The sequence below is a fragment of the Equus caballus genome, chromosome 25 (genome assembly GCF_041296265.1).
Source record: "Equus caballus isolate H_3958 breed thoroughbred chromosome 25, TB-T2T, whole genome shotgun sequence".
Classification (NCBI taxonomy): Eukaryota; Metazoa; Chordata; class Mammalia; order Perissodactyla; family Equidae; genus Equus; species Equus caballus.
The window spans coordinates 8,906,147-8,919,300 of NC_091708.1; the positions used below are offsets into that span (position 1 = coordinate 8,906,147).

General features: G+C 41.3%; 1 protein-coding gene across 39 annotated transcripts in view; it reads left to right on the forward strand.

The window, feature by feature from the left end:
• LOC100068071 (phospholipid-transporting ATPase FetA) overlaps nt 1-13,154 on the forward strand; it is a 129,300-nt gene that overhangs the window by 57,713 nt on the left and 58,433 nt on the right. For 18 of the 39 annotated variants that reach the window (XM_070250619.1, XM_070250626.1, XM_070250623.1 and 15 more), the window contains 7 exons: nt 3,609-3,722; nt 4,511-4,609; nt 6,221-6,282; nt 10,592-10,664; nt 11,034-11,104; nt 12,166-12,248; nt 12,981-13,139. In XM_070250619.1, the coding sequence (XP_070106720.1) occupies nt 3,609-3,722; nt 4,511-4,609; nt 6,221-6,282; nt 10,592-10,664; nt 11,034-11,104; nt 12,166-12,248; nt 12,981-13,139 (661 nt within the window). Of the gene's footprint in view, nt 1-3,608; nt 3,723-4,509; nt 4,651-6,220; nt 6,283-10,281; nt 10,665-11,033; nt 11,105-12,165; nt 12,249-12,980; nt 13,140-13,154 lie in introns of those variants that run through there. The other 21 variants (XM_070250638.1, XM_070250642.1, XM_070250648.1 and 18 more) reach the window with 8 other exon arrangements.

Genomic DNA, 13,154 nt, shown 5'->3' on the forward strand with positions numbered 1-13,154 from the left:
ACAAATATATATTCTTAATTTTCCCACTTTCTTATACTATTCTGTACCTTAATATGTCCTGGAGATGTTTTCATAATAGCTTTTTTCTTCTTTCTTTTTCAGCTGCATAGTATTTCCTATGGAGATTTAACATAGTTTATATAACCAATTCATTATAAATTGACATTTGGGTTGTTTCCAATCTTTTACAGTTAGAATCAATATCTTTATACATATGTTATTTCATGCACATGAAGCTATATATATCTATATATATATATAACTATAATTATATAAGAATATTTATAGCCATACATATTTGTCATATCTGCAGGATATTAGTTTATAATTTCTGAGTTAGGTTCTGGATAATAACAACATTCAGGGTATGGCCGTGGGAGCAGGTTTTCCCCATCTCTATCGTCTCAACCTGCATAAGAAGCACTGTGGTGCAGCAAAACTAGATTTTGGCATCAGACAGACCTGAGTTGAACACAGCTCTACTCCTTACGAACCTTGCATCTTTAGGCACGTTATTTAACTTCTCTGATCTTCAGTTTCCTTATCTATAAAAAGGGCATAATAATGTTCACCTTACATAGTAGTTGTGGGAGTTATATATGATTGTGAAAAAAGTTAGTTCTTTTTCTGTAAGAAACTATTACCCCTTGAAAATAGTCTCATTCATCTCTGTATCCACAGTTCCCATCACAATATTTAGCACATAAGTAACATTTAATAAATGTGCTAAATTTTTTGTCAGTGCCATTGAGTGGATTCCAACTCATAGTGACCCTGTGTACAGCAGAGCAGAACCCTGCCCGGTCTTTTTGGACCATCCTCTCACCTTCTGGCACTGTCTTAGACAATGCTCCACTGCTATTCACAGGGTTTCATGGCCAATTTTTTCCGAAGTGAGTGGTCAGGTCCTTCTCCTGGTCTGTCTGAGTCTGGAAGCTCCACTAAACTCTGTCTACCATGGATGACCCTGCAGGTATTTGAAATCTTGGTGGCATAGCTTTCAGCATCACAGCAAGATGCAGCCACCACAGTATGACAACTGACAACTGGGTAGTATGGTTCCTGAGCAGAAACAAACCTGGGGCAGTGAGAGCTCCAAATCTTAACCGCTAGACCACCACGGCTGGCTATATGCTCAATAGTTAATGAATAAATAAACAAGTTTGACTGATTCTTATGTATTGAACAACCATTTCATTTCTTTGGCCATACTCATTGCTCATTTTCCTCCTATTTCTCTAATTTCCTCCATTCCTACTCATTTTCCTCTTCCCAATGCCTAACTACTGACGTCCATTATGTCCTTGACCTTCTGTTCTCCTGTATTCCCCCATTTAGCCATCAGTCAAGTATCACTCCCCAAGTAAATAAATAGCCCAAACCAAAATCTACCACCTCTATCATGCTTGAATTTTATCACCTCTGCCAAAAGAACTAAACACTGAGGAAGTTCATAGTTAAGCTGACATTCTACGTTCTTGAGATATTGCTTCTGGTTTGATGTTTAAGAGTAGAACAAAACACTCTAGTTGCCAGGTTAGTAAAGAAGTACTGAGACTTCTATCTTGAGGCAGAATCAGCATGGCTTTTGTCTTTGCGAAACAAATGAGTGAGTAGAAACCTAAAATACAATAATTAGCTATAAGATCAAATGGAAAATCAATAGTAAAGGCCAGTGCTTCAGTAAGGCAAAAGATCAAAAGATCTTTGAGTCCAAGTATCAGAACCATCTGGACTTAGACACCAAGAAATTCAGAGTTTCTTATGATCAAAGAAAACTATTTCTATGTTAGAATAACATACTCTCAGGGCTGGAAGGGCCCTTAGAGATCGTTTAGTTAGAACTCCATTCAAGACAGACCTATGAGCTTCTCCCAGGATAGACCTTGTTTAATTCTTTTTCAGCCTCTACTAGTATATCCCAGCATAGGGCTGTGAACAGAGCAAGCCTTGAGAAATGTATAGTATTTGATTTATTATTAATTGCAAAATCATGGAGAAACACCAAGGAAATCTTCATTTTAGCTTGGCTCTCTAAATTCCAAAGTGCTAAGCTATGTGACTAGCTTCTCTTCCCTTTGGAAATAGACCTTGGGTAAGTCTTGACTGTGTAGCCTGTCTAGCCTTCCTGGGAAAGTTTTAGCCTTAGCACTGAATGGTTTTGGTTCTCCAAGAGAAGGACTCTGAGCCTTCCCAAGGTAGGGCCCAGCAAGAGTCTTCATACTTGAGCAGTATCTGTACTCCAGGACTGCAGGTGGGTTTCTTCTTTCATTTTGGCCTTATAGATGGAAGAGGTGGGAGAGAAGCCCTGTCCTTAGGGAATTATTCGGGGTCATTCTTCTGCTTTTCTTGAGCTCTTAGATTCAAGCTCTAACATCTTAGGTTGAATGATTGAAGACCCCAATGTAGAAAGTAAGGTGGTCCTGTCAGCGTCTTGAGATCAGGATTGAAGACGTAGCAAGTTCCCATTTTCACTCAGCAAAATAACAGCTTAGATGTAGGCCAAAACTAGTCAGACTCTCTCAGGACAGTTAAGGGGCAAGTGATTCTCCAATGCTGACAGTGGCCGATGTAGAAACCTTCAGAGGACTAAGGTTGAAAGACAGTAATTTGCCTTTGGCATCTGACATCCTTCAGCATTGAAAGCAGCATGTAAAGGCACACCAAACTGAGTGTGCCAGGCTAAGAAAAGCCTCATTAGAGAGCTCTGGATTAGCGCTAACACAGATGGCAGACTGGCCTACTGTTTAGGGCTGAGGAGGACCTTAGGGACCAGAGGGTAAGATAAAAGTGAAGAATTTCAGATTCTAAGAAAGGAGAGTATTTGGATGGCTGCACAAGTGGATTGGGGCCCAGGGACAGAACAATCCCAACTCCATGACTTGTGATCTTGGGCAAATAACCTCAATTTCCTCATCCTCAAAAGGTGATCGTATAGTACTTCCCTCATAGGGTCGTTGTGAGAATTAAGTAAGTTGCTACATATAAAATGCTTAGAACAGTGCCTTGCTCATAGTAAATATTCAGTAAGTGTAAATTTTTATTGTTGTTTCTTTTCTTTTCTTTTCTTTCTTTTTTTTGAGGAAGATTAGTCCTGAGCTAACTACTGCCAATCCTCCTCTTTTTGCTGAGGAAGACCAGTCCTGAGCTAACATCCATGCCCATCTTCCTCTACTTTATACGTGGGACGCCTAACACAGCATGGCTTTTGCCAAGCGGTGTCATGTCCGCACCCAGGATCTGAACCGGAGAACCCCAGGCCGCCAAGAAGCGGAATGTGTGAACTTAACCACTGCGCCACCAGGCTGGCCCCTGTTGTTTCTTTTATTATCATTAGTATTATCAATAGCATCAATAAACAAAAAATTCTATCCAGGCAGAAAGGCATTCTGTCTCCTTTCCAAAAGTCTCATATTGATCAGTCTTGCCATCTTTGCATCCTCTAGGCCTCAAAGAAAAGGGGGAGGACAAACATTTCTTCCCTCCCTCCCCCCTGTGGTGGGGAACTGGCTTTTTCCCATTTTCCAAAGTGATCTTGGTCCTTTTAGTTAAGACTGAGAGATGGGGTCTTTTGTTCCTCTAATGTGCTTGTTTTCTTTTACTTACAGAATAATACCATCAAGACCTCAAAATATAATGTCCTTAACTTCTTGCCCCTGAACCTGTTTGAACAGTTCCAGAGACTTGCAAATGCGTATTTCCTCATTTTGCTATTCCTACAGGTATTGCGTTTTCCACAGAGTGTTTTATCAGCCTTGCTGGGGTCAGGTTGCATAATCAATCCTTCTCCTCCCTAAACTGAAAGATGTCTTCTTTCTTTAGATAACAGCCAGATGGTGTCTCACGCCAGTCCTCTAGAGTAGCTGTGGTCAGGATTAGCCAGGGGAAGGATACAAGGTCACCAAATCCCAAGGAAGGGGAGCACCCTCATCATGGCTGCTTGGCCACAGTTCAGCTTGACATAGGAGGCCCCGGACTCTTTAGTCCAACTACAGCTGTAAACCCATTCTTCCTCCTTGTCTCAGCCTCCCTGACAGAAAGTTAACATGCAGGAGTGCTGAGGAACAGGAATGGTTTAGGCCATAAGAGTACCAGCAAAGGGCCAGAAAGCAGGGCAGGCCCAGATTGGGAAAGAGGGACAGATGGTCTCATTTTCCCCTGTGCTGAAGGGGTGTGGGAAGATATGTAGTTTTCCCAAGTCTGCTCTTACCCACTACCCCAGCACCTTCATTATCCGAGGAGAACTGGACTTTTGCCTCCAAGACTAAGGTAGTAGAGTTCAGGACAGAAAGGTGGCAACTTACCATCTCCTCTTCTTTCATCCTTTCTTGGGAGATATTTACTTATATTTGAGGGGTATATAGAGGCTATAACAGTGTAAAGCGACTAGGATAGTTGAATTTATTAGGCACCTATGGAGGAGAAAATGCTGGTGGGGGTGGGGATTCGGAGGAAATATATTGTCCTTTAAGCTTTCTGACCCAAGTTTCTCTCCCCTTCCCTCTCACAGTTGATTCCCCAGATCTCCTCCTTGGCATGGTACACAACTGTGATACCACTGATGGTGGTGCTGTCCATAACAGCAGTGAAAGATGCCATCGATGACCTGGTGAAGTGGCTTCCTGGGCCTCCAGTCCCTCACTGTACCTAGTCAGTTTGGGGGACAAGAAGGACTTCCCAGAACCACCTAGTGCTAGGGAGAAGTGCGGAATGGAAAGAGGTGTTTCCTTTCTTTGTTTCTTTATCCATTCCAGAGGAATACGTAGTTCCCTTAGGCCCAAGATTGGTGGTCTATGAATGGCCAGAAAGGGGCAATGCAAGGCCTTTCTCTGTCTTCCTACTTCCACCACTTTTAGCGCCTTTTCCAGGCTTTCTTCCATCTCACTTTTAATAACCCACCTCTTCCTTCACTTAGCGTTCTTCAAGTTTGCTCTCATCCTTCTTCCTCCATTCCCCCTTCTCCCATTTTTATATTCCTCTTCCCTTCCTTCCTTTGACCCCTCCTCCCTCTTCCCCTTGTTCTTACCTTTCTTTTCCCCTTTCCACATTCCTCTTCTCTCCAACTCTCCTTATTTCCAACTTTCAATTCTATCAGGTATGCACAGCTAGGAACCCTCTGGTTTTAGAAAGACTCGTGACACAGGCGGAGGCTGACTCCTTTCCCGGCCTTGGAGGGAGAAACTGGCTCCCAGTGAGTGCTGCACGGCTTCCTCTTTGCTCCTTACAGCAGTCCCGACACAGAAGGCTGAGGATGAGGACTCAGTACCTTGCCTCCTAGTGGGATTTGGGAAGCTGGTCCTGTTGACCTGCTTGCAGCTTCTCTAAGGGAGTCCTTCTGATTTTGCCAGTTTAGATTTTTAGACCAAAGTTTGAGAGCAGGATGTTTCTCCAGCTCTTTCACTGTATAACTCTTTAAACCCAGGGTAAGCACATGTAGTGGTTTAAATTTCGGTCACAATTCAGATGTGCAAAAATGTATCTTTATTTATTTATAACTAAACTCACTATAGCTCATAACCACCATCACACCATCCCAACCCTTTTTAATGAGGGCTGGAAACTAAACTTGCCAATTCAGGATAACCTAGTTACTTCTGGTTTAGAACTCAGTCTCTTTAGGATAAATATTCTGAGAAATTCAGGATTCTCTCTATCCTCTTCCCAGTCCTGCCCTTTTCCCAGGGAGTAATAATCTCAACTGGAAGGAGGGAATTCATGTGAATCCTCGCATCAGGATACATCCTGTATTTGCCCCCTCTCTATTTGGTCTTTGAATGGAAGACCTCTGTTCCTCCTTCTTCACTGTATCCACTGTAGAAGCTTCTGTACATTGACTGTGGTTGGGGGTGGGGATGGGGGATGCTTGAGGAAACTTTCCTTGCACCTATGAAGGAATATGAGGCTCTAGTCCTGCCCACCATTGTGCATTCTCTCCTCTCTGGCTTTTGACGTAAGTTGTTCGTTACTCCCCCAGGCTTCAAATTTGATATTTAAAACCAAGATTTTGTCTCTTTCTTCTCCCTTCTTCTTTTTCTGACCTCCCTTCCCAACTTTTCAGAGACAATCAGCTTCTTGTCCTGGTTTTATTGGTAGAAGGCTTTGGGGGTAAAGGACAATTACAAAGAAGGAGAACTACATTGGGTAATATTTCAAAATATTAACCTTCCACATGCAGTTTGCTCTATGTCTATTTCCAGAACATTTTCTTGTGTAATTTTAGAAAAGGCACCAAAATGACAATCAAGTCAACAACCGTTCTGTTCTGGTGCTGACAAACGGCAGGTAAGTCCTCCTAGGGAGGCCGGTTAGGTAGGACTGGCTCTGGGAGAAAGTTGGCCTTGCTAAAGCTTGACATGTTGGGTGCTTTGGAAAGGTAATTCAGGACTGTGAAAAGTTGGACATGAGAAGAATTTGTTTCTAGATCTAGCATGTCCTGAACTTGCTATGTGACCTCAGACCTTGCCTCAGACCTCTCGGGGCCTCATATTTCTTGTCTATAAAGTGGAGATAATATTATCTAGCTTAGAGGATGCTTGTGAAAATGAAATAATATATGTTAAAGCAATTAATAAAATTATGATGTGGTGTTAATATGCAAGTGATTCTTATTAGTGCAGTGATCAGCATGGAGACATTGGTCTTTAGAACATCAGTGAATTCTGACATGGCTTATTGCCCACTCTACTATAGCCTTTGGTCAGGTCATCTTTTCGTTAATAATCTAAAGAAAGTATTGGTGTTGACCTCATCGCTGTGGTGTTTTGTCATAGCTATCTAAAGTGTTGGGTCACTGTTTATATTTGGCGGGAGCCTTCAAAATTTGAGCAATTTACCTTGGGCAGAAATGGAGGGAAGCAGGCATAATTTCTATATAAGGCAAAATATGAAGACTATCATAAGAGGTACGAAAAATTGTCATAGGAATTAATAAAAATGAGCAATTGTAGCTGATTAAAGGAATCAGAGAAGACTTTCTGGAGGAGGTGTTGTTTGTGCTAGGCCTTAACGGATGGGGAAGAATTCAACAAATAGATTGTATGAAAGGAAAAGTGACCAGTGTGTGCATGATCGAAAAGAAATACAAACCTGAAGGAATTCAAAATTGAGATCCAGGGGTCGGCCCCGTAGCCGAGTGATTAAGTTTGTGCGCTCCGCTTCGGTGGCCCAGGGTTTCACTGGTTTGGATCCTGGGCACGGACATGGCCCAGCTCCTCAGGCCATGCTGAGGTGGTGTCCCACATAGCACAACCAGAGGCACTCAAAACTAGAGTATACAGTATGTACCAGGAGGCTTTGCGGAAAAGAAGAGGAAGAAAAATTGGCAGCAGATGTTAGCTCAGGTGCCAATCTTTTAAAAAGAATTGAGATCCAGTCTTTTTTCATGGTAGCCTTAGACTTAATCATATAATTCTATTACATGAAGTTCTTTGGCATCTAATCCTGTTATTTGTTGTGGCTGCTGATTGTCACTTATGGGGGATTATTTCCTCAAGTATTTTGGTCTGTTGTAGCCTCCCATAAGATACCACCAAAAAGGTCAATTGTGATTAAAAAGAAAATTAAGGGACCGGCCCTGTGGCCGAGTGGTTAAGTTTGCCCACTCCGCCTTTGGTGGCCCAGGGTTTCACCGGTTCGGATCCTGGGCACGGACATGGCACTGCTCATCAGGCCGTGTTGAGGTGGTGTCCCACATGCCACAACTAGAAGGACCCACAACTAAAATATACAACTATGTACTGGGGGAATTAGGGGAGAAAAAGCAGGGGGGAAAAAAAGAAGTAAAAAAAAATGAAAAAAGAATGGAAGGGAGGAATTAGAAATAAAAAGAAAAGAAAAGACAAAACTGAGTTTATTAGAAAATTTGTGAGGCTAGGGAGTTACTGACCAAGTGAATTTAGTCAAGGGAACTCCCCAAGTAGCTTGAGTGCATAAGGATATTGGAGAAAAATTTGTCATGGAGTGGTTTTAGGGTAGGAGTTCACAAGGAGGGCCCTGGTTAGACTTTTTCAGCCAGTGAGTGTCTGATTAATTTAACCCTCAAGGTGAGGCTGGTTGTTGAAACAGTCTATATTCCAGAAAGTGGCTTTCTTTTCTAGAACACATGGGTCTGAGCAGAGCTGCCATTGAAAAAGTATGTTTATTTTGCAAGTTGTGATTTCTCTTGTTTTCGTTTCTCAGTAATTTTAGTTACAAACACTTGTTTAGTGGCACTTTCTTTATGGGAAATTCTAAGTGGCCTTAGTTGAGGTTGTGCCCCTCTTGAGGGGTTTTGTATTTGCTTCCACCAAGTAACTCAGGGGTGTCACCAGCTGAGACCTAATTTGGAGCAGGTATAAATTTGAACCACGTACTTCATGAGATTACAGATTCTCAGGGGAGAGTCCTCTGCTCCCTGACCCCCAACCCTCCAGAGTAACAGTGACAAACTTTCTTGCCAGTAGGTTGATGGTTTTTTTTAGACCACTCTTTCCCTAGTGCTGTCGCCCTTACAGAGCCCTGGCTTTATGAGTGGTTCTTAGTTCTAGCTCCCTGCCTCCCAAGACCCTAAGGACTCATCTCTTGTCCCTCTGGTGGGCTAAATTAAAACTCAAGTTACTAATTATTGAGATTTGCAATCCCCTCCCCCACTCAGGGCAAAAGAGCTTCAGAACATTCTTACTGTTCTGGATTTCAGTCCTGTCTTTTTCCCTGGCTCTTTATTTTGTGGTAAGCATAGCCTTGCTTTTGAAAGAATGTTGGCTTTATTTTATCTAGCATTTCTGAGTGTTTGTAGTAGGAAAAGTACCAGTGTGTTACAGAACTCCAGGAGGTAGCGTTTACATAAAACAGAGAATATTGCCTTCTCTAACTCTCTGACCATATTTTCCTAAACCGAAAGTTAGAATGCAATGCCTGGAAATTAAAAATGTACGGCCCAACAGGACTGAATATTTTCCATCAGAAGGACACATCTCCCCTCTCCTAAATCTGGGACATGCAGTTATTATAACGTCCAGGAACAAATTGGTAATAATTTGACAGGTCCTTATGTAACAAAATACAAGCTTTAAATCTCCAGGAGAAGTCAGAATGTTGTAGCCCTTCTTGTCATTTTTTACTGGTGAAAATCACAGCAGAGAGAATACCAGAGGACCAGCAAAAGTGAACGTGGAATCCAGACAAAATAAAACAAATACTCAGATGTCTTTCTCAGAGGCTTGTAGTTACTACTACCCTTCAGTGCTATCAACTAGATTTGAAAATTAGAAACAAAATAAACCTATTCAGATTTATCTGCATAGAGATGACACTTGAAACCCAGGCAAGGAGGCACAAGAATATATAAGTAGTCATCTTACAAGGACTTACACTTATGTTATAACAGTCAGAGAAAATTCAATTTGTAATAAGATTTAAAGAAATATAACCCTGGAATTGGAAACAAAAGTTATCTAAAAGAAAGAGTAAATTTATACAAGTGGACTTTTTTTTTTTGGATAAAAGAAATGTGGCCCTTCCCAAAGCAGCTATATTCTCAGAAGGGGTGTTCTAGGAGCACCCATGCCTTTGTGTGTCTGGCAAAGCGGTGATGTATGTCATGCCTGCAGATACCATGGCTTCATTCAGAGGTGAAATGGGCAGTGATCTCTAGATGTGCCTTCTCTTTCCAGCTCTGTGGGTGCTTGGCATAATAGAATTGTTGCAAAGGGGTAGCTCATCTTTCCACAATGCTTATGGCAATGTGAATGTCTTGCTTAGTCCTTTATCAGGAAGGAAGGAATTATGGATCCTATGCAGTTGGGGGAATTGAGGTACAAAAAAGAAGAGGAAAGAGAGCTGCCAGCATTATTGTAGAATCCATTCCTACTGCTAAGCTGCCTTTTATGGCAAGTGTGGATTCTATGGGCTCAAAAGTAATCCAGTTTTAACATTAATAAATAAAATTAGTATAGCCATATTATAGTGTACATTTTAGCTATCAAAAAAGAATGAGCCATCAAACCACGCTGAGGCAGCATCCCACATGCCACAACTGGAAGGACCCACAACAAAGAATATACAACTATGTGGGAAAAAAAAAAAAAGAATGAGCCACATCTTCTTTAACTGCTCTCTAAGGTGTATTATTAAATGAGAAATGCAAAGTGCAGACAATTATATATCTAATATGTAATTTTTAAGTGTATATGCTATACGTGATTATATCAATTAATATTTTCTAGAAGGAAACACAAAAATTACTCACCGTGGCTACCTTGGGGAAGCAAAACTACTGTCTGGGGAGAGAGAAAACTTTACTTTCTCCTTTTACGTACTTTTTATTATTTGAATTTTTTTTACCATATGCATGTATTACTTTTACAAGAATAATTGTGTGTGTGTGTGTCTGCATATACTTCCATAGCATTTTAGAAAACCCTTATAGCCTGAAGTCAAGAGAAATGGGCCCCATTCTTGACTGTAGCAAGGATGCATCACAAACCAGCTTGGTCCTCCTTAGAGCCTTGACTTCATCTCAGCTTCTTTTTTTTTTTCTTTCTTTCTTGGTTGTCAAAACAGGGCTGTGGGGAAATTCTCAGAGAGCAAGCGTTCAAGGCTCATTTTCTTACAGGATGAAAGAGGACAAATGGATGAATATCCAAGTGGGAGATATAGTAAAAGTAGAAAATAATCAGTCTGTCACGGTGAGTACCTCTTTGGGCTGTGGCTTTTGCTCTTTTGGCTTGAGTGGGCACAAGGGAACCCTTTTAGCACTTCTGCTCCCTCTGCTTTTGGTGACTTTCATCTGCCTCACTTTGCCTCTGGAGATTGACAGCTTCTGTGGTAAGAAGCTTGTTCTGTCCACCTCTCACCAGAGCCACAGGTAAAGTGTAACTAGTTTTAGGAGGGGTGTGTGTGTTAGCAGTGATGTGTCCTAGACAAAGAAAATAAACCAAATGTCTGTAAAATTCTTAGGATGAACATCTTTCCTGAAGTAACTGATTTTGTCATACCATAACGGTAAAAGTCTGCCTTCCTGCTTTCCTTATCTTCTCTGACTTTTCTGACCACAGGCTGATATGCTGTTACTCTCTAGCAGTGAGCCTTACAGTCTGACATATATAGAAACAGCAGAACTGGATGGGTAAGTGTTCTCTCCTGATAGTCCATTAAGATGACTGAGCCAACTTAGAGTGATTTCTCACTAAGAGAAAGCTTTTCTTACAGCATGGATTTTATTCTCAGATGGTAGTGCTAAAGAGGCTAGAAATATCCAGATAAGAGGGGATAGGAGGCCAGACTCTTGGGACCTCAAGTCTAAGGCTAGCTCTTGACAGCAATAGAGCATCCACTGGGTGTAGAATCTGGGTAAATAAACCCAATATTCTTCATCTCTAAACTGGAGACACTCTGTCTAGCTGTATTCAATAATGCTGAGTGGCAGGACAGAGGTGAACAAAACTATAAAATTTCAGAATAGAGTTCTAAAGTTTCTAGGGGGAACAAAATGAGTATGGAGGTAATTATTTACTGATAAAATGCCATATTCTATAAGGGATTTAAGGTAGAAATTCATTAATGTGCAAAAGCTAAGGTCTCAGGACAATGGAGGCCATCTTCAGAGAGCATGTCCTGTGGAGTCTTGTATTGATCTGCATTCTTACAGCTATTCTTCCTGGTGCCCACAAGCTTTTTGAAATGTGGCTTTCATTTTTGCTTTTGTCTCTGTGCATTCCTGTATCAGCAAATGGTTAATTGAAATCCTTCCATGGGTCCTATAAATATTTATGAAGGAAGAAGTATGTTTACCCAGAGGTGTGTGAGGTTCTTACCAGGACCTACTCCTTATCCTTGATGGGAGAAGGTGCCATCCCCAGGTTATTTTGTGATGTCTCTTCAGCTTCTCTGGAGCATCTGACCAGCAAGATCTCATGGGTTGGTTAAAGTAGTGGTAGTATGTTGAAGGGAGCGAGAGCAGGGAGAGAGGGCAGTGAGTGGGCTAACATTCAGCTTCCTTATGGAAGCTGGACACTCTCCTTGAGTGAGGAGAACAGTGGGAGCGACTATTACAACTCAGACCTCCAGTCCAAGCTCTATTGGCAACATCTATGTTCTAAAACCCCTTGAAGAAGCAGGAGAAACTGGACCTGTGCTGCTGTTGTGTATGTGTGCTGTACTCTGGTGACTGTGTGTCCTTTACTCTAGTGAAACCAACCTGAAAGTGAAGCAGGCCATCTCAGTCACCAGTGACATGGAAAATAATCTAAAGCTGCTGTCTGCCTTTGATGGTGAGTTAGGAAATAGGTTTGCTCACCCAAATTTTTGTCAGTAGAGGACTAAAGTATGGTACGTCCATATAGTGAATTCCGTATAACTTATGAAAAACAATATGCAAATTGATATTTATTTACATGTAAGTAACATACTAAAAAAACAATAAGTGAAAAAAGATTATAATAGACCGTGCATAGTATATATAATGTAAACTTTTTTTGGAAACATACATATGTTTATGAGTACATGTATAGAAAAAAAGTTGGAAGGATAACTTCAAAAGATTAATAGCACTTACCTGTACACAATGGGTGAGTTACTTTCTCCTTTTAGTAGTCTATACATATTTACGAAGGGCATATTTTACTTTACTAATCAGGAAAAGTCAAATTATTTCCATTTTGAAAAAAATACTAGATTTGTTTTAAGTAGTTTTTTAATTTCTTCAGATTCAGAGCTCATGTGATCTGGCAGTGATGATGATAAGTTATCATGTGGGTTTTTCTCTCTCTGGATGATCCATGTCACATACAGAAGTACTCTTCTGTGATGCCCAGAAATCTTTGTCTGCCTTTCTAAAGGGAGCTGGTAAGAAAGGGCAGCAGCTGAGAGAGCATAGGAAAAAGACGTGTATGTATTTTGAAAGAGAAATGTTCTTTCCTCTTTTCGGTTAAGCCTCCTTCTGTCCTGTTAGGAAAGGCCTACAATTACAGAGCCAGGACTCTTACTCCTTCATTTTTCTTCAGGAGAAGTGAGGTGTGAGTCTCCCAATAACAAGTTGGACAAATTCGCAGGAATACTGACTTATAAGGGAAAAAACTACATCCTGGACCATGACAAGCTGCTGCTCCGAGGCTGCGTCATCAGGAACACAGATTGGTGCTATGGCTTGGTAATTTATACAGGTATGTCTCCCTGGA